Source organism: Anolis carolinensis, chromosome 5 (assembly GCF_035594765.1).
Source record: "Anolis carolinensis isolate JA03-04 chromosome 5, rAnoCar3.1.pri, whole genome shotgun sequence".
Taxonomy (NCBI): Eukaryota; Metazoa; Chordata; class Lepidosauria; order Squamata; family Dactyloidae; genus Anolis; species Anolis carolinensis.
In genome coordinates this window covers 103,037,112-103,057,505 of record NC_085845.1, presented here as the reverse complement: position 1 = coordinate 103,057,505, position 20,394 = coordinate 103,037,112, and the positions used below count along the sequence as shown (strand labels likewise).

Below are 20,394 nucleotides of genomic sequence, written 5' to 3'. Positions count from 1 at the left end.
ATCCTTTGTTCAGTCAAGCCCTCAGAGTGTTGGTTCCCATCTACTGTTTTGATTTTGGAGTTTTGTAATACTGGTAGCCAGATTTTGTTCATTTTCATGGTTTCTTCCTTTCTGTTGAAGTTGTCCACATGCTTTTGGATTTCAGTGGCTTCTCTGTGTAGTCTGACATGATAGTTGTTGGAATGGTCCAGCATTTCTGTGTTCTCAAATAATATCCTGTGTCCAGGCTGGTTCATCAAATACTCTGCTATGGCTGATTTCTCTGGTTGAATTAGTCTGCAGTGCTTTTCATGTTCTTTAACTCTTGTTTGGGCGCTGTGTTTGGTGGTCCCTATGTATACTTGTCCACAGCTGCATGGTATCCGGTAGACTCCTGCAGAAGAGAGAGGATCCCTCTTGTGCGGGCGAAACGTCAGGAGAGAATACTTCTGGAACATGGCCACACAGCCCGAAAGACATACAACAACCCTGTGATCCCGGCCATGAAAGCCTTCGACAACATGATGAGCTTCTTAGGTGCCTGCCCACTTACGCTTGCTGTGGCCCATGGCCGAAGTGTAAAAAAGATACAGACCACAAATGCTGGTGATGTGTGTATTTCTATCCTGAATACAGTTGAATGCATGGAAAAGGTGGGAGCCATCCTCTCCACTACCTCCAATAAAGCAAGGAGAAGAGTTGAAACAATCCAACGCATTTAGATGGAGTGTAAGATCACAGATAGTTGTAAAAATGCATGTCCTTAATTATTCTATCAGAAGGTTTATCAAGAACAATTCAACATCATGTATTATTTTACAGAATATATAGAGGTAGTTGTCTTGCACTGTTATTTGCCAATACCTTTTCTATGCTTTGGTGTTTGATTTTCATTGTTCATTTCCATATCAAACATATTCTTCTGTTTTGTTTCTTGAAAGATTGATTCTTTCAGGGCACCTGGATCTGCAACTGGAAAAGGAAAGTCTTCCAAATGCTGCAATATTAACCTTCCAGATGGCTCATCCTATACAATGACTCTTAAAGCAGGAGTGTCAATCAAAGAAATGTTATCTGGCTTTTGTGAAAAACAAGGCATTAATATAGCAGCAGTTGACCTATTTTTGGTTGGCGGAGATAAGGTACTTAAACTTTTATGTGTGTTATGATTACATATTACAATATGACCTCCCCCGCCCCCAGTTTTTAGGACAGCCCTCTCTCGGGATATCCTAGGTGCCGCTTTGTCATATATTTCTGTCAGAAGTTGACCATCTATATATATCAAAATGTACTGTCAGTTTGTAGGACCGAGTTGACAAAAAACCCAATGGCGCAAATGCCACCAAATTTGGCCACAGTACACCAACACATCCAAGGTATGACCTCCACTCAAAAACCTAAACAAGTAAACAGAAATGAACATAAACTCCCCCAAAACCAAGATTAAGTAACAATGCATGCGCGAAAGTCTCACCCCCCCCCTACCCCGTGCGTCAGAAAAGAAAAAATACACCAACCATCCGTAACGAGCTGACTATCCCTGTTGGCGCCAAGTGAGGCCCAGCCATGGAGTCAGGTTATGGCTAGGGCACACACTAGAACGGATGCCATTAGGCCCCACTTTTAGCTCAGTCTGTGGCCAGGATCATGGTGAATAGCAGAACTCCCAATTCAAATTGCCAAGGGAAGACATTTGGGAAGAGATTCTCCACTGCGCCTCTGGTTAAGCCTTGCCTAAAACAGCCCACTCTCTCCCACCTTGACCTTTGCAGAACATAAGTTAGCTATCAACTTTGAAGGCTGCATCTTAAGACCTCTTTGACAGCTGGGAGTTGTCCTTTTCCTAGGCCTGCAGCCTCTTCTGCCCAAGAATGCAGCTAGAACAGAATACAGTCCAAACTTTTCATGTTGGGTGACATGCTAGGGGTTACAACAGGCATGGGCAAACTTGGGCCCTCCAGGTGTTTTGGACTTCAATTCCCACAATTCCTAACAAACAGTAGGCTAGGAATAGTGGGAGTTAAAGTCCAAAACACCTGGAGGGCCCAAGTTGGCCCATGTTTTCTGTCTGGGATAGTATATGTATACACACACACACACACATATAATTTAACATATATGTATCATATAATTTGAGCTGTTAGAGATTGTGGGAGTTGAAGCCCTGAAATGCACAAAACGGAAATTCCAGACATGAAATGCTCAGAGCCAGCAAACACCTCCCAATACAGGATTCCCCAGACAGTAAGCAGCCAGACCTAAAGACAATATCTAAAGATTAGAAAGCCCCTCATGTCAAGTGCTCAACCTAATCAACACAGTACAAACATCAGTTCCAATGGGAGGAACTAAGTTGGTCTCCTCTTTGCCATTATGTTCTTCTTGGTATATGGTATTTCATCTTCCTAGTGGACCTTCCCTTCTTAGCCAATGACAGCAACCCAGCTGGTAAAATGCAAATGGATTAGAGCTATAAATTACCATATTATCTTACCATGTTCCTGGTGTGTTTTTCTCCCCATCCTAAGACCTATAACATTTCCTTTTAATAATAACTAACTGCATGCATCTAGTCCATGAAAACACAAAACTTCTGAATCTGCTTGTACATTTTCTTCATTGCCCATCTTTACGCTGAGAAATACAGTGTGTTTGAAAAAAGAACTCCCTATTCACCATTTAAATTAAATGGTGAATAGGGAGTTCTTTTTCAAACACCCTGTATAGAAGGGTTAAATATCTTATAAACATGAACCCCTGTGAGGGTTTTGTAAACTAGCAATAAATAAATATAATCAACAATTTAAAATACTCAGTTTTCTATATTCATACACTCTCCCTTCTTCTCTTTCCACCAAATTTGCCAAAAGCTTCAATGTTTATACTATTAGATATTACTCAATAGAATTTCAGATTAACATGTTATTTTGTTTCATCCATGTTTGTAGCCTCTAGTATTGCATCAGGACAGCAGCATTTTAGAATCTCGAGCTCTTCGTTTAGAAAAAAGAACATTATTTCGGTAAGAAAAAAATCCATATTCTTTGGTTTTATTAGTGCATTGTTACATTAGTTTCCCACTGTGTAATAAAACAGATGGCCTTCATTATAGGACAATAATACCTTGAAAATACAGAAGCAATAATGCACATACAGAGTTTTTCAAGGAGGCCTTCATTCATTGCATTGTACAGTAGTTAGCAATAAAGACAAGTACCTATTATTAAAGTAAAGGAAGTGCCCACTTGCATTTGTGTTAAGGATTTTTGTTATCGTTTAAGGCAGTGGTTCTCAACCTGTGGGTCCTCAGATGTTTTGGTCTTCAGCTCCCAGAGATCCCAACAGCTGGTAAACTGGCTGGGATTTTTGGGAGTTGTAAGCCAAAACACTTGGGGACCCGGAGGTTGAGAACCACTAATCTAGGGTTTGGTTCCATAATTCCCTCCCCTGTGGATACTAAAATCTGTGCATACTTGTGCCCCATCATATACAATGGCATAATAAAATAACATCCCTTATATAAAATTTCAGAATCATAGTTTGCTTTTTGGATCTGTGGGATATTTTCAAGGTGTGGGTGGTGGCATCCACCGATGCACAATATGTGGATACAGATCCATCTTTACCTTGTAATTCAGAATCAGAAGCCTTTCAGAGATAATAATTGTTTGCACTTGGCCAATTCATGTACTGGATGAAACAAAGTGCCACAAAAGTGATGTAGGCTTTTGAGTATTTCAGAACTTAGAAATTTACACACTCTTTGTGACATTTTGACTGATCCTAATCTGTGAGATGGTATTTTTCCCCTGACAAGCCATGCCAAACCATGGCGGCCATTGCTTAGGTTGTGGTTATTTGTGTGTGTATGTGTTGTGTGTACCTTGCGTTCTAATACCTGTAGACTGATGAATTTGTAAACATGATGTTCTTCTTAGCATAGTTGCATAGAAATGAAGTAATGCATTGCTGAAATCTTCACAGTCTGTTTCATTTACGCACATTCCTAAACAGTACTCCCTTTTATGTTCTGAACGGTTTTTAATGGCAAACCTTTCTTTTGAAATCATTTAGGCTTGATCTTATTCCGATCAATAGATCTGTTGGCTTAAAGGCCAAACCTACCAAACCAGTAACAGAAGTCCTACGACCAGTGGTTGCAAAATACGGCTTAAACCTTAATAATCTTGTGGCAAGGCTAGTAAGTAATTCCTTAAAATAAGTAAAGATTTTTAGCTTTATCTGTAAAAGAAGTATACAATATGTGTGGTGATCGTTGTAGTGTCTTTGTAGTGTTGCATTTTTATTTTTTAAACCCGGTTTTCCATAGCATTAAAACATGGCAGTTAAAGAGGTCAAACTGCATTAATTCCACAGTACAGATGCACCTGCAGTCTCTTTGCTATCCCATCGAGAGTTATATAATGTTGTTCATTAAGCTGCTGGATAAGATCTTATAGAATTGTAATAGCAATAGGTTGCAGCTTCTTATTTTTAAGGGATGTACAAATTCTTTGTCAAATAATAATTGTTAATAATAAGTCAATAAATCACATTGTTCTGAAAATGTTTATATTTTCCTGGCATGTCAAAACTTGATCACAGAATGGCGAGCAGGAACCATTAGACCTTGGTGTTCCCATCTCCAATCTTGATGGACAGAGAGTTATCTTAGATGAAAGGCTACCCAAAAAGGGGAAAGGTAAGCAGCACAAATTTTATTAATTTTATTCACTTTATCCTAGAGATAAAGTAGCAAAAGGAAATAACAAGCGTTCAATCAGGGCTAATGCATGGCATTTTGCACCGATAATGGCACTTTGTAAAACACTTGATCTTTGAGATGTTTTCTGAATGTTAATGAATTGTTTTCTTTATTTCTGAGTGGTAATAGTTTAAAGATTAAGATTGGGTTCAGAATGTATGGTGTTCTATAATAGAAAACTCAGGTAATTTGTGTCCCAGAGATAATCTTATAGTTGAAAATAGGTTTGGAGACAGTTGAAGACCATTTGTTATATTCTAGATTTTAAAATTGTCCCTATTTGAGCCAGAACGATTGGAAGGTTACATCTTAGATATTTTGTCAGGTTGTTCAAAACTAAGTTCTATATTTTAACTTAACCTAGTTATGGGGGTTTGTCGTATTTCTATAAAAAAATTTCTATAACAATGGTTCTCAACCTTTGGGCCTCCAGGTGTTTTGGACTTCAACTCCCAGAAATCCCAGCCATTTTACTAGCTGTTAGGAACTGTGGGAGCTGAAGTCCAAAACACCTGGAGGCCCAAAGGTTGGGAACCACTGTTCTATAAGAACATACATTTTTAAGCTTCTATTTTATTTTATTTTTATATGCTGGCTAAATCAGAGGTGAGCAAAGTATGGCTTCAATTCCCAGCATTCTTCACCACTGACAATGGTGAACAGAACTTATTGTACCTGTTTCAATTGTTTCAATCTGGCAAATTCCAGATTACGTGTTATGACATGGGTTTTCTAGATCCATAGCAGTCTGATTCCTGACATGTGTTGGGGCTGCATTAGATACTCTCTTTGACAACCTACAATTGTTTTTGCTGAACCTCTCAGAAGCTGTTGTTATAACTGATGGTAATATCAATCTAAAGCGTTTTGCCAAATCGAACTGAAGGACATAGTTTTCATTGTTTTCAATCCAACCGTCTGTTGGAAGGCAGATTCCAAAATGTGGTACTGATTATTACTGTTCCCCCTTCTTGCAGTAGATCATGGGCTACATTCCATCATGTCTCTCATGATAAATGAAACAGTTGTGAGTTGTGTCCAGGAGATCTCTATAACAACAATAGGAAAAACAGTATAAAATATATTTTCCCATCATTTACCAAGAAGGGGGTTGAAACCCTGAATTAGTATTTAGAAACCTCAGTGGGCTGAATTTAAACTGGAAACTGAAATATAGTCCAGATGAGTCAGAGATGCTTTTAGTCACTAGGAAAAGATGTGGGAGAAGCAGTGTTCCTGGTCATGTGGAGGTTGCTGGGATTGAGTTTTAAAGGCCATTTTAGTATATTTTCTGTGTTTTAATTCTGTTTTTACCACACTGTTACTATTTAAATGTTTTTTAACTATTGTATTGCTCTTTTTAAACTGTCCAGTGTGGATAGATGTTAGCCACCTTGAGTTCTCATGGAGAGAAAGGTGGGGCATAAATAATAATAATCATCATACATACATGCATCTGAATGTCTATAGACAAACCCTTCTAACCTTTCCACTAAACACAGGAAGGTTGGAGTATAGTAAGCTTCTAATGTGTGTGTTTTCATTCTTGTACATATACAACAGGTAATAGTGAAGAAACAACAGGTTATAGTAAATATAATTTATTTCTGTCATTTACAGACCAAGGAAAGGGTACATCTTTAAAATACAGCACACCTATAACTTCTAACACAGGAAATCAAGCACCCACAGTAAGTTTTCTGAAATCATTTGTCACTCCATCATGTTTTCTAAATTGGAAATGTAATGAATCAACTAACCCAAAATTTCAATTTGTTGCTACCCTGTTTCCCTGAAAATAAGACATCCCCAAAAAATAAGACCTAGCAGAGGTTTTGCTGAATTGCTAAATATAAGGCCTCCCCCGAAAGTAAGACCTAGCAAAGTTTTTGCTTGGAAGCATGCTCGGCACCCTCCAAACAAAACACCAGAGCATGCAGGATTGGTAAATGTACATATGAGTTGTACATGGAAATAATGGTAATAACAAGAAATTCTTGACAGGAGTCACAGTTTGTCTGGTTTGGTTATGTTGGTTTGTGATGAAAACTACTGTACAGTATATAATAAATGTTCATTTTTTTGTTCAACAATAAATGTGAATTCTTCTTCATGGAAAAATAAGACATCCCCTGAAAATAAGACCTAGTGCATCTTTGGGAGCAAAAAATAATATAAGACACTGTCTTATTTTCGGGGAAACACGGTAACTACTTATGGCATTCCTTTGAATGAAAGACCTCCAAGTCACCCAATCATTAACTATCCTGCTTAGGTTTTGCAGATCTATTGCTTCCCTGATTTAATCCACCCACCTGCGGTTTTTCTCTTTTCCTACTACCTTAACAAGCATTATTCTCTTTTCTTGCAAGTGATGGCTTCTCAGGATATGACCAAAGTCTCAGTTTAATTGTCTTGGCTTCTACATTGGGAAAAATTGAAAAGCATTTGTTTGTCTCTATGAATATCCTATATCAGTGTGGACCACACTTCTCCTATAGTAATGTTTACATATGTGGGCTCTTTGGCCTGATGCCTTCAATACCCGTCTATATATCTTTCTTGATGGATGATTATGCCCTAGATATTTATCTCACAGGACTAAGCAGCAAGTACAGTATGTCTTTATTACAGTCAACAAGCCATAAGGCAATGGATAAACAAGCCATGAAGGGATAGAGCAAAATATACAATTGAAAACATAGAGAGACATTGTAGCAATGGCTTAATATTTTTTTATTCAGTGCTTTGACCATTGTTCTTTCACATATAAAGCAAACAAATAAATACATGAAAATCAAATTATTTAATACAATATAAAATACACCATTACAATACTATATAAATCATTAAAATGCTACATATATCAATGGTGAGATATGCCCTTAAAATATGTTGAAAATTTACAAAACAGATAAAATTAAAATTATCACTGCATTATCGAAGGCATTCCTGGCCAGAGCTTCTGAACATGCCAGTCACAGATGCAGGTGAAAAGTCAGGAGAAAATGCTGCTGGAACATGACCATACAGCCCAGAAACCACGCAAACCCTGAAATTATCCTTATACGGATTAAGTATAAATTATGTGTTATATGACGTTTCCTGCATGAAAACATACAAAAGGTCATAATCCTGAGTGGAGCATTGCCAGGGGATGCAGCACATGCCTTGTGCCCACATGGTTGGAAAATGATTAGAGGGAAAAGGCTTCATGTAGGTCTCAGTACACCCCTATCAGTGCTGTGTGTAAAATTACAGTTTTTGTGAGAAATATTTCTGGGGGGAAATTATATTCAGTTTTGTGTGAAGTATATAATTAGGCCCTGTCAGATGTTCTGTGTGTCCATGTTGGTATGTAGATGTTCATCTGTTTTGTTATGTATAACTTGTTCAAAACATTAGTGTAATTATAGTTGAATACACAAAGCAAATGTTATTTATAAATCATTTATTTCATTCAATAAGCAGCCCTTTACCTTTCCTTCTAATACAGGGAGAGGGAAGAGCTCTAGGAAAGTCTAATTCTATTAAAGTAAAAGGAGAAAGTGGAAAAAGCTCTAGGGATGTCCGTCTAGCAAAAAGAGAAGACAATATTGCACAGACTGGGGGAAAAATGTGTCAGAAAATTAATTTGGACGAAGCAGAGGGTATGTCTTTTTTCTAAAAAAAAAAAAATCTATGCAGTAGTATTAGATTTCACACCAAATCTATGATTCATGTTTAACTCTCTCTTTTTTGGGAGGGGGGGGGATGCTGCTCATACTGTGATTACATTTGCTATTAGCTTTAATCCATTTTGGAATTATCTGCAATTTATGGACAAATGTATTTGGAATACAAGTGAAAAAGAAAAAGTACATCATTTGATGTTTTGAGGGTTTGAACATTTCTTTTTCAATTCACCAGAATGCATTCACTTCTTTAAATTGTTATTGATGACACCATATTATTTTTTCTTTTGTGTTCCCTTTGGCAACAAAACTCTTTGGATTATGCAAACCCTTTACATTTAGTATGAGATATGACAATATGTTTTGTACATATGCTGCAAGAGTGTGTTGCTATTGTACTTGCTCAATAAATGTTTTTCAGAGTGATTTTTACCCCTGAGATGTTGCCTCAAGAGAAACCACTCATTTGGGAAGAATATCTAGTTCTGTGAGCCAATGTTGTGAGCATTGGACTAGAACTCTGGGAGGCAAGATTTAAAATCCCCAGTTAGGCATGGAAATCTAATGGTTGACACTAGGCAAGGCACAATCAAACTCTTTCAGTCTCAGAGAAAGACAATGATAAACCCTCTCTGAACACATCTTGACAAGAAAACCCCATAATAAAATCACAATAAGTTAGAAATAACTTGAAGACGGGTTTTGAAAAACTAGTTTTGGAAAATGTTCTGAAATTTGATTTTTCCAACTGAATAAATTATTTGTTTTTCCCTGTGGAAATAAATAATAATCAGAGGTGCATTTTCTGTATATGGTTCATATGGGTGTGCACCTTTTAGTCAGTCGGCCCCAGCTGAATGTTTATTTTATTTGTGTATAATGCAAGTTACTCCTTTGTAATTGTGATCAGGATTGTAGCCTAACTTAATCAGTCAGCCCTCCACATTAGCAAGTTTGATTTATTGTGGATTTGATTTAATCGTTTTCTCTAGGAATCTGGTAAATTTCTGGCAGAAGTTGACAATAGAATCATGCTGGGGGAGCTAAAGGTTCTTTGCGAGGTGTTATTTCAGATTATTTATTTATTTCCACTTTCATAGAAGTCTTGTGCCTCTATCATCCAATGTGGAGTGTTAGTATTACTAAAATATGGTGTCTGCACATAAGTATTTTTGCCTTTTGTGGCAGCCATATTAAGTGGGATATCATGCTAGACAACTCAAAATGTAATAGGCTTGTTTGGTTTTCAAATTTCAATGCCAGCTTTTGTCTAGACTAGGAGTGGGCAGTGCACTAAAAGCAAAAGAAAGGCTTTATAAGGAAACCATGGTAGATGTTTCAAATTTTGATGTAGTATGATTTGTTTACAACAGATTGGAGGTACACAGTTCCAAATCAATTTTTTTATGATTTTAAAGAGAAGTGTAATAGACTCCTTATCCATTGGGCCTTTTCTCTTATTTTGCCCCTTTACTCTCGATATTCCTCCTTGGATCAGGTATTTGGGTCTTAGAGTAACCACTAACCAAGACAGGTAGCTGAGTTGACCAGGTGAGTTCAGCATGGTAAAACATGAGCAGTCTTCCTTGTCAAATCTTAAATGAGAACAGACACTATTGCAGAAAATGAATTCAGTAAAGATTTATTATGTAACAACTAAGTTAAACTCTCCCCAAGCCCTATTCAGACCTCCTTGGGGCAGTTTTGCTAAATCATGAATCTAAAACTTAGATATATATTTTAATGGGAGGGTGGAATATGACTTTGAAAGATACTTTGGATAAGATTCCTGGGGTTTAAATATAACAGGGCAGACGGGAGACAGGAGACCGTATGGGGCATTCGGTACAGATCTGGACAGTGTGCATTCAGCATGGGCTGTGTGAATCTCTGCTGATAAGATCCTTGAGACTGGAAGAAGAAGCAGGAAAATAGGAGAGATGTAAATCTCTACTGCAAATGTTCCTGAAATTTAGAAAAGGTCAGGGAAATGGGATAGCTGGAAAATAGAAATGGACCCTGCAAGGCTCTGCTACTAAGATTTATGAAATGGTGGCAGGGAGGTGGGAAAATAGGAGAAGGCTAAAGTCCTGTTAGCATGATACCTGAGGATTAAAAAAGAGGAGCAGGAAAATAGGCGGCTCTGTGGATCCCTTTTAGGGTGTTGGATATGGACCCTAGCAGTTTTAGGTATACTTCATGTAGAATACAGTAATATAAAAAGAAGACCTGAACAGCAATCTATGATCCTATCTATGCCATAGCTATTTATACTAATGTAATATCATTGTAGGGGCCTCTGGTGGCCCAGTGTGTTAAAGTGCTGAGCTGCTGAACTTGCGGACCAAAAGGTCCCTGGTTCAAATCCCGGGAGTGGAATGAGCGCCCGCTGTTAGCCCCAGCTCCTGCCAACCTAGCAGTTCGGAAACATGCAAATGTGAGTAGATTAATAGGTACCTCTCCAGCGGGAAGTCACGACTGACTTAACGTCAGGGGAAAACCTTTACCTTTTTTAATATCATTGTAATTTAACTGGAAACCTCGGCCTCCCTAGCAGCAAAACAGAAGACAGTTTACAGCAATGTTAACTAAAAGAACATATCAACACTAGCACCCACTCCCTGTAAAGCATCCATGGCAACCCCACTCAAATTTTAAATTCACAACGCATTGAAATTTCAAGGGAAGTTGTTCCATATCTTGTGAGGTGGCAGGATTGCCATGATACTGCCCTAAACCAGCATATGCGCAACATCTAGTCTAGTTCAGACCATACAGGAATCTCTCAAAACAGTGTTTCATATTGCTTTAAGCAACGTATGTGCATTCACTGCCAGTAAACATCCCTTCTAAATGCACAACAAAGAAGGAAGCAAAGAAAAGCAATGTAGTTGTACCATTCTGATAGCTTTTTTTGAAGACGGCCAAGGCACTTCAAATAGATAGAGGTACCTTTCCATAAGGCTTTCCAGAAACTGACCCCAGAGAGAAAATAAGAGTTAAAAATGTCTTTATCAGCCTTCATTCAAGAAATGAAGCAAAGAGAACTATGGACAGATTATCACAAGACATTGCTAAAACTGAAAACGAGAGATGGCTATGACAGATTTCTATTTCAGCTAAATAACATTTTGTTAAAATTATTATTTTACTTTACAATGCCTTTGAAATCATACCTGGCCAAGTGGCTAACAGGTAACGTTAAAAGAGTGTGTTGAATTTGATTATACATTCATGATTTGAGTTTCACAATTTAGGAAATATGTTTTAAAATATATTCCTATCTGTTAAATTTGGACTCAGATTCTAGATGAATCTATTATATCTACAGTTATGTTTCTCCTGCAATTATCAGCCAGTGTAGACCCCATAGTGGGACCTGCTCCTGGCAGACTGTAAAAACACAGTGTTTGTATGTTGTGCTTGTTTAAAATTCCAGTAATTGTCATTGCACTGTTTTACAAAAAGTCATACAGAATGTACACTAAAAGATGAAGCATTTTTTCATAAATGGGAGACTTATTAATGTGAAGGGCTGGGGACCAGTTCTGAAACAGTTTTGCTACACAAAAAAGAATGAAGCTAATAGATTTTCTACAAGAAATACGTCAAAGGAAGGGGCAATATATCAATAGTAAATTATATAGCCAACAATATTTGGCCTCAGGAACATCAAAAGCTAAATATTGTGCCATTTTGTTTGACTCTTCTTTTCCCTTTACAGTTGGAGATAGATTGACCAACTGTAGGGGAAACGTTTTACTTGTTAAAGGGAAAAAAAAGGGGGGGGGGAGGTAGTTGTACTTCAGCAAAATACAGAGCAATGTGAATTCCTCTGGAATGTGCTTATTAAGTTAGAGAAAAAAAATCCAGGAGAATATGACTAGAGATCCTGTATTAGATAGAAACAAACAAGTAAAATGAAAAGCATTAATTCATTTCCTTCCTTCAAAGACCTCATATTAAAACATAATTTAACAGATGCTTGGCTGTTTACTAATCCAGGAGTAAGAGATTATTCTTACTTCTCCCACACTATTTCATTGATACTGATATTAACCATTCTCCCACTCGTGTCACAATGAAACAGCACAGATCTCAGCAGTATGTCCCATATTTCAGCCATCAAGGTAGCCTCCCACTGGAAATGTCTGAGTAGTGTCTTTTCACAAAGTGCCAAAACCAGTCAGAAGGAACAAAACATACCCTGAGTGCCAAAAATTCACACTACACAAGGTATCTTTCACCTTTCTTCATATTCCCCTCTCCCATATCCGTTTTATTGATTGGATCTGCTGATTATTTTCCTAGAAGTGTTACTGTCAGCCCTTTGCCACCTAACTTATTTCCTAATTCATCACAGCAGCAGTAGCAAGGTGTGTTCACCTTGTGAGTTCAGAGGAGGCTGTCATTACCTTGCTTGTAGGAGAACTCTTGCTAATTTCTAATGGTACATCTACACTGTAGAATAAATGCAGTCACACACCACTTTAACTACTATTGCTCCAGGTTATGGAGTAATGGGAGTTACAATTTTAAATGGTTCTGGTGCCTCACCAAATTACAGGTCTCAGGATTCCATAGCACTGAGCCAATTAAAGAGATTTCAAACCAGATTAATTCTTCAGTGTAGATGCATCCAAAGTAAATGGGATCCTACTTGAGCATGAAGCCTCATTGTATTGCTGCTGCCCATACAATGGAAGATGGGACCATCCTTGTTGGAAAGTTGCCTTTTAACACCCCAAAGAGAAAGCAATTCACAAACTGTGTTGCTAAATCCTATTGTTAGTCCTAACCGGAGCATACTCATTGAATCAGTGGGGTTGAGTTATATGCTGATTCGTCATTTAAAAGTTCACTCAATGAATCAACATTAGTTTATTACTTGTTTTATTTATTTAGAGTATTTATACGCATCTCTTTAGTCACAAAGACTCTCGAAGCAGCTTACAAATTGTGAATTTGCCCTCAGGCTTACAGGATACAACAGAGAAGGAAAAAGGAGTAGCAATAAAGAAGGGAAATCAGTCCAGTAGGTATTCCTGCTTCATTTCTCCAAGACCAGAGCAGTGACAGCTGGGATAGAGGGGGGGGATCTTTCATTTTCGTTAGTGCTAGCAGTGGGATTCAAGCCAGAATCTTAATGCTCGTTAAGTATGCCACTATAGTGCCCCTTAGGAGCCCCAGTGGCGAAGTATGTTAAAGCACTGAGCTGCTGAACTTGCAGACCGAAAGGTCCCAGGTTCAAATCCGGGGAGCGGAGTGAGCGCCCGCTGTTAGCTCCAGCTTCTGCCAACCTAGCAGTTCAAAAACATGCCAATGTGAGTGGATCAATAGGTACCACTCCAGCGGGAAGGTAACAGCTTTCCATGCAGTCATGCCGGCCACATGACCTTGGAGGTGTCTACGAACAACGCCGGCTCTTCGGCTTAGAAATGGAGATGAGGACCAACCCCCAGCGTCAGACATGACTGGACTTAACGTCAGGGGAAACCTTTACCTCTACCTTATAGTGCCCCTACACTATAGGAACCCACGTCCATGCCTTTGAAGTGCTGTGCCATGGGAGCTCTGCCTGAGATGAATGTGAGGATTCCTAGCGTACTGGAGATGGCTGTATGCTAGGAATCATCACAAGTGAGGGTCCCTGATATGGGGGATTGAGTAGCATTCACAACAAAAGCAGAAATTGGAATTTGTTTCCCCCCGAGGATCTCAATGTTTCTGACAGGGAAGTCGGTCCTGGAAAAAAAAATGGACATTATATCCTATTCCTGCCAAGCACATTATGTCATATAGTTCCCATCCCACTCCTGCTCAATACTCCTTCTCCTTCCTGAGGTCTTTAAGATGATAGAGGAAGAGAAAAGAAGGTTGTGGGGAAGACCACATACGATTGAACAGTCTCTAAGTGTTTTACATGCACAGCCTTTTAGAGCATCCACTACACTTAGCACACACACAAAAGAACTGAGGTTGGGATCAAAAGGCATACACCAGTAAGGTCTGAGGCCTGGCTAAAGAAGTCTTGCTTAGTGTGTTCTCTTGAATTATTTTTTAAAATGCTGAGCACCATGCATGGTTGAATGCAATACATACATTCAATCACAAGTCTGTGCATCCAGATTTGGAGCAAAAATGTTCTACTTTGGAGTTATTCTTTTGTCATGGTGAATGTTTTTGAGTTCCAGCATCACTGCTTGACTTTTTCTTTTCTTTATGTTCTTTCTCAGTTTTATGCAACTTTTTTCTATACTGGGCCATTGGGTGTGTTCTGGCTATCAAGTGACTATTTTAGTAGTCTCTGAAAAGGAGTTATCCCTTTCTTGTCTTATGTAATTACAAACAGGGATCAATAGTATCTTTTTATAAAATTCAAGTGGTAGCCAGAAGATAAAAATGTGTGAAGGGAAGAAATTAACAGCCAGAGGCTATTTGAATATTTTGAATTTTTAGAATAAGAGTTATTCCTCTTTTTTGTATTTATTTATGTAATTTACAATGTACCCAATGGAGTACCCAATTTCAAAGCAAATATTTCATGATGGCAACATGTTACAATTATATAAAAAGTTGTGAACAGCTTAATGGGTGATCACATTATCAAGTTTCACTAACCATTTTGAGCCAGAAACAATTCTTAAAAAAAATAACCTACAAATGGAGAATATCGCATTGGGCCTTATGTTGTGGGCTCACCATTTTGCAAATGACTGAGGTTAAGGGCTGTTTGCACTGTGAAAGACATCTGGCAGTAATAATTTGAAAGCCCAAGCCTCATCCTTTCAAGTGGTAAGAGTTCCATTCAGGCTGGTTAATGGTTGCAGAAATATAGCAATTTCATATTGGGTCAATCTTTTTGAAATAACCGGTACTATGAGGGAGTTTCAGCTCAGAATGCTAACAAATGTGTGGAATCATATTACTCTTTTCCACTATTGTTGGATTAACTTGGGGGTAGGGAGAGTTGTTATCCAAAGAACATTGTCATTAACTTTGTGGCAGCAGTTTGCAACATTGGCTAAATTGTCTTTTCCTGGTTTCTTGCAATAGAATTCTTTGACCTCATCTCCAAAGTACAAAGTAACAGAGCAGATGACCAGCGGGGGGTGCTGAGAAGAGAAGACCTGGTTTTACCTGAATTTCTTCATTTACCTTCCTCTGGAGCAGGCTCTTCTTCGTTTATACCTGAAGGAACTAAAGGCTGCAGCAAAAGAAGTGAACCTCCTGAGGTCAGGGACAGACACACACAACTTGGTGGAAAAGTGGGCTTCATGAAAAACTGTAGCGAAGTCTCAGCCACAAAAATTAATATTTCAGAAAGTAAACAGAAACCACCTGTGCTAGCAAAATCACTCAGCCAGAAGACTTTCAGCACACCTTTCAGTCCACCTTTGTCTCCAGTTCTGCCATTGCAGGATGCCCCCATATGGAAAAGGCAGTCTAAAGAACTGCAAAAAGAAGGTGTAGAAACTGTTGAGGATGAGAACGTAGCAGACTTGACACTGGTAGCCGAGGGGGACATTAACAGCCCGAATAGTACATTACTGCCACCTTCATCACCATCACCACCATTATCATCACCCACTTCAGACAAAAGCACTCTTGCAGAAGCCAGGTATCCACCTCCAGTTTTACTGACAGATAATCAGAAAAAAACTACTTATGAGAAATGCAAAACAGGTATTTCTAAATTTTAATTGTCTTTGATGTGATTTACTATTACATTTGTTTCAATAATTGTTACATCTATTTACACTGTACATTTTACATATAAAAAGTATAACTAAGCTCTGTCTTTAGATCATGTCTTGACTGTGCTTTTAGAGAGGCACAGGAAAAGTGCACACTGTGCTGTATGTGCTGCAAGGAAATGCAGGGTAAGCCATCTCAAGCAATAATCTATAAATTTGCATGCCCCATGGTCATGATAAATTGGAGATATGAGATATTGCTTGTCAGGCTATGCTGCCAGTATTAAAGGTGTACAATATACTCATGTAATGATGCACTTGAACTTTCCTCTCCATTCACACAGAGAGGTGGCAACTGTGAGCACTGGCCTGCTTATTCCAAATGATTGACCACCAAGGGATATCTTCAGATCAAAGCACTGTAGGAGAGATGGCTTAGAAAATATTGGTCTTTTTTCTTCTTCATAGTATCTGTGAAATCGCACATATGGATACTGACACAATTGAGAGGTGTTGGGTAGCAATGTGCCACTTCGTCACATGTAGAGGTGGTGGCCGTTGGAAGCATGATCTGGTCAGCTTTAGACAGCGGCTGTAGTACCGTGACAGAGAGCACACTAACCCGGTCAGGGCTCCTGCAGAGGAAACAGGAGGAAGTTTGAGATGGACTTCGAGAGCGAGAACTCCAAGATCTCCCTTATGGTGAAGGTTGTCTGTAGTGTATTGGTGCTTGGAGGAGGGAGATCTCTGCAAGTGGGATTGCCCCTGGGACCTCGGTCTCAAGTCTCTACGTGTAGGGAGCATGCTCTCGACAGCAGCTGATGGTGGCAGCAGCGTTAAGGGCTGTGGGCTCTCTCACCTCAAGCACACCTGACCCTCCAGGGTGGGGATAGGAGGTTTGTCGCTTTTTGGGCTGGGTGGGTGAACTTAACAACAGGTAGGACTTAACAACAAGAGACAGTAAGCATATTGAATGGCCATCCATATCTGGGAGCTTCCCACCACAAGATGCACACTTTTTAAAAGAAAGTGGTGAGGGCAAACTGACATGGTAAGTTCATGTCAGGAGCAACTTGAGTCGCTTCTGGAGTGAGAGAATTGGCCGTCTGCAAGGACGTTGCCCAGGGGACGCCCGGATGTTTTGATTTTTTACTAGCCTGTACAGTTACTGTACGGTGAAACAGAAGAAGAGTCAAGCCAGTAAGCCGAGCGGTAACCAAGTCCAAGACATCATGCAGAAGAATAGACAGGGCAGTCCAGTCAGAAGGAGAAATAAACAAGTCCAAATAGCAGGCAAAGTGGTAGTTAAAAAATAATCCAAGAGTCAGAAAAACAGCAATAGTGAAAAGAGCTAAGAGAGATTCCTAAGCTGCTGCTGCTAATGCAGCAACAAAAGGAACTGAGGTGCTAGCCTGTCCCACTGGCTATATATCATCTCAGGGAATGTTTCATTTTAGAGTTTCTAAAGCAATGGTTCCCAACCTGTGGTCCGTGGACCACCAATGTTCCCGAAGAACTAAAATACAGTGTTCTCTCACTACTTTGCGGTTCACTTTTCGCGGATTCGCAGTTTTTCAATAAACTCTAAAATACTATTATAAATAATAAAAAATTATAATTTACAGCCTAAGGAAGGGAGGAAGGAGAAGCCAAAGGGAGAGAAAATGTGCCCAAGTGGCAACAGGAGGAGAAGGAGGCGATTTATCAATACAAAATTGGTTGATAAAGACTTAAAATAGTGTATAACTACTAAAATAATGTATAAATATTACAATAAATATAGTGCCCCTACTTCGCAGATTTTCACTTATTGCGGGTGGTCCTGGAACCTAACCCCAGTGATAAGTGAGGGAACACTGTATGGTCCATTACTATACTGTTGCAATGAGAGCAACTGGTCTCGCGAAACCCTCTTATAGTGCCAAGGCAATGGGAATGCCGGGAGGAGAGAGGATGACTACCCATGAAAGGTGTGACAACAAGAATCCTGACTGCTGCTGCTTCTTTTCTTCCCTCCCCATGAGTGGAGTTGTTCCATGTGGTGCCTGAAAGCAGGGGCGCCTTGGTGTCTTTGTTTTAGGCCTGTTCCTAGGGTTATTTCGGTTGCTGATTCAGAAAATTGCATTGGATAGACCACATCAGCTCTAGATTATTACATATGGTTTTCTGTGGGGGCGCTCCATGCAGTCATGCTGGCCACATGACCTTGGAGGTGTCTACGGACAACGCCAGCTCTTCGGCTTAGAAATGGAGATGAGCACCAACCCCCAGAATCAGACATGACTGGACTGAAAGTCAGGGGAAACCTTTATCTTTCTGTGGGGGAGCAGATGGCGACTACTGGATGGCATATGTTCTGTATCTGAAACTAGAGCTGATGTGATCTATCCAGGCAATTTTCTGAATGAGCACCCCAAATAACCAAACTGAATCTAAAGTTGACCAAAAACTGATTCGTAACCCTTTTGGTACTAATGTTGAAGAGTGGTCCCTGGACAAAGTGGTCCCTGGTTAAGTAGACCCTGGTGAAAAAAAGGTTGGGAACCACTGTTCTAGAGAATTCCAAACTGTCTGTGCATGCACAGAAGACCCATATGTGCAAATTTCATAGATGATCATTCAAAGAAACACAGTTACATAACAACCTGTTCTTCTTTCATCCACATCTTCTTTATATGCCACTGCTACATTTGCTTCTGCAATTGGCACAACCACACTGGTAGAACAAACAGGATTCCAGCCTCAAATCCAAATATTGTCTGATTTATCTTCATTCTTAACTTGTGAGTTCAGTTGCCTGCAAAGCTGTGCCTTCATGAATTGGTGTATGTAGACAAATCTATATTCTCATTCCCTGAAGACATTTGTGCATTTGGGGGCACCTGTGCAATGACATGCATCCCAAGGACTGGATTATCTTTTATTATTCCGGTATCAAGTGCTGTCATAAATTACATTATGATGCAAGCACACGATATTTAACTGTTATTTTTTCCAGTTTCTTACCTGTACATAATTATTTGCACATGCCTAATTGTTCCATGATGATAAACAGTTGCCAAACTCTTCTGTCCTGCTACTCTGAAATACCAGGAAAGGATTTTGCTTTTTAAAATGTTTGATAGCTGCCACTATGAAAAATATTGAAATCAAACTTTAAATTATATTGTAATTAATAATGCCTGGATGATGAAAAATGAAGTGTATTTTTGTAGCCACACCTATGTACATTTGTATGTATCTATATTGAAGAGAAAAGGGGTGTGGAGGGGAGTGAGAGTAGTTAATGAGAGTTAATAACAAATTAGCTCTGTTTTGTTTTAAACGGGAATCCATATGTGACTATTTGCACTTAAATCTTCAAACTGACTTGCATTTAGTGCATGCTGTACCTCCTTCATAGACTGCTCTGAAGCTTTTGTTATTTCTATCTTTTACATTTGTTCAATTAGCTAACTTAATATAGTTTGTGCTTATGTTTTGTATCCCAGCTTCTCCTGCCCTAGGTAATAAATTCTTTTCTTATAGAGCTTTCTCTTTTTATCTGAAAGTTTTTATGTGCAGTAATTAATGTAATACAGGCAGTCCCCAAGTTAGAACAAGATGGGTTCTGTAGGTTGGTTCTGAAGTTGACTTTGTGTGTTCGTCAGAACAGGTACATTTTTTCACTGTAACTCCAGCCATACACACACACACACACACATATTGGATAGCATAGGGAAGGATTAACACCCCATGGTGTTTGTTTTACTGTCTATTTAGAAGATTTCATCTCATTTTCTGTCCCTGTGATCATTGGATTTTGAAAAAACAGGCTTTTTGTGGAAACAAGGATTGGAGAGAAAGCTTCAGTTGAGACACCATTCTCCCATGATAACTCTTTCAGGAGTGAATTTCTCTTCCTAAATAGAGGTAGATTTCTCTCATTTCCTGTTGTTACATATAATTACATATAACTAAAAGTTATATGTTCGTCATATGTTTGTAACTTGGGGACTGCCTGTACTTTCATTCTATACTTCTTAATAGTTCTACATAATTTTTAATCTATAACACACATACTATGAATACACAGAGTGCTCCCTTGGCTAAAATAGCATCCACATTAATTTCAGTGAAAACAGTTTCTGTTAGTTTCTTTACACTGGATCATTGCTCATGAAAGAAATGTAAAATTCATGATCAGTAGTGATTGATTCTGTTAATCTGCACAACCCATTCCCATGTAATTTTGTTTCTCCTTTTATCTCTACTGAAAGCTTTCTCTGTTTTGTCA

General features: G+C 38.9%; 1 protein-coding gene and 1 long non-coding RNA gene across 10 annotated transcripts in view; one reads left to right on the top strand and one right to left on the bottom strand.

The window, feature by feature from the left end:
- The window catches only part of LOC103279664 (uncharacterized), an 87,619-nt gene that overhangs the window by 13,310 nt on the left and 53,915 nt on the right, over nucleotides 1-20,394 (bottom strand). The window lies entirely within an intron of this gene.
- The window catches only part of rgs12 (regulator of G protein signaling 12), a 102,987-nt gene that overhangs the window by 68,830 nt on the left and 13,763 nt on the right, over nucleotides 1-20,394 (top strand). For 6 of the 7 annotated variants that reach the window (XM_062982053.1, XM_062982052.1, XM_062982056.1 and 3 more), the window contains 7 exons: nucleotides 921-1,121; nucleotides 2,931-3,004; nucleotides 4,057-4,183; nucleotides 4,588-4,684; nucleotides 6,368-6,438; nucleotides 8,244-8,397; nucleotides 15,478-16,107. In XM_062982053.1, the coding sequence (XP_062838123.1) occupies nucleotides 921-1,121; nucleotides 2,931-3,004; nucleotides 4,057-4,183; nucleotides 4,588-4,684; nucleotides 6,368-6,438; nucleotides 8,244-8,397; nucleotides 15,478-16,107 (1,354 nt within the window). Of the gene's footprint in view, nucleotides 1-920; nucleotides 1,122-2,930; nucleotides 3,005-4,056; nucleotides 4,184-4,587; nucleotides 4,685-6,367; nucleotides 6,439-8,243; nucleotides 8,398-15,477; nucleotides 16,108-20,394 lie in introns of those variants that run through there. The other variant, XM_062982055.1, reaches the window with a different exon arrangement.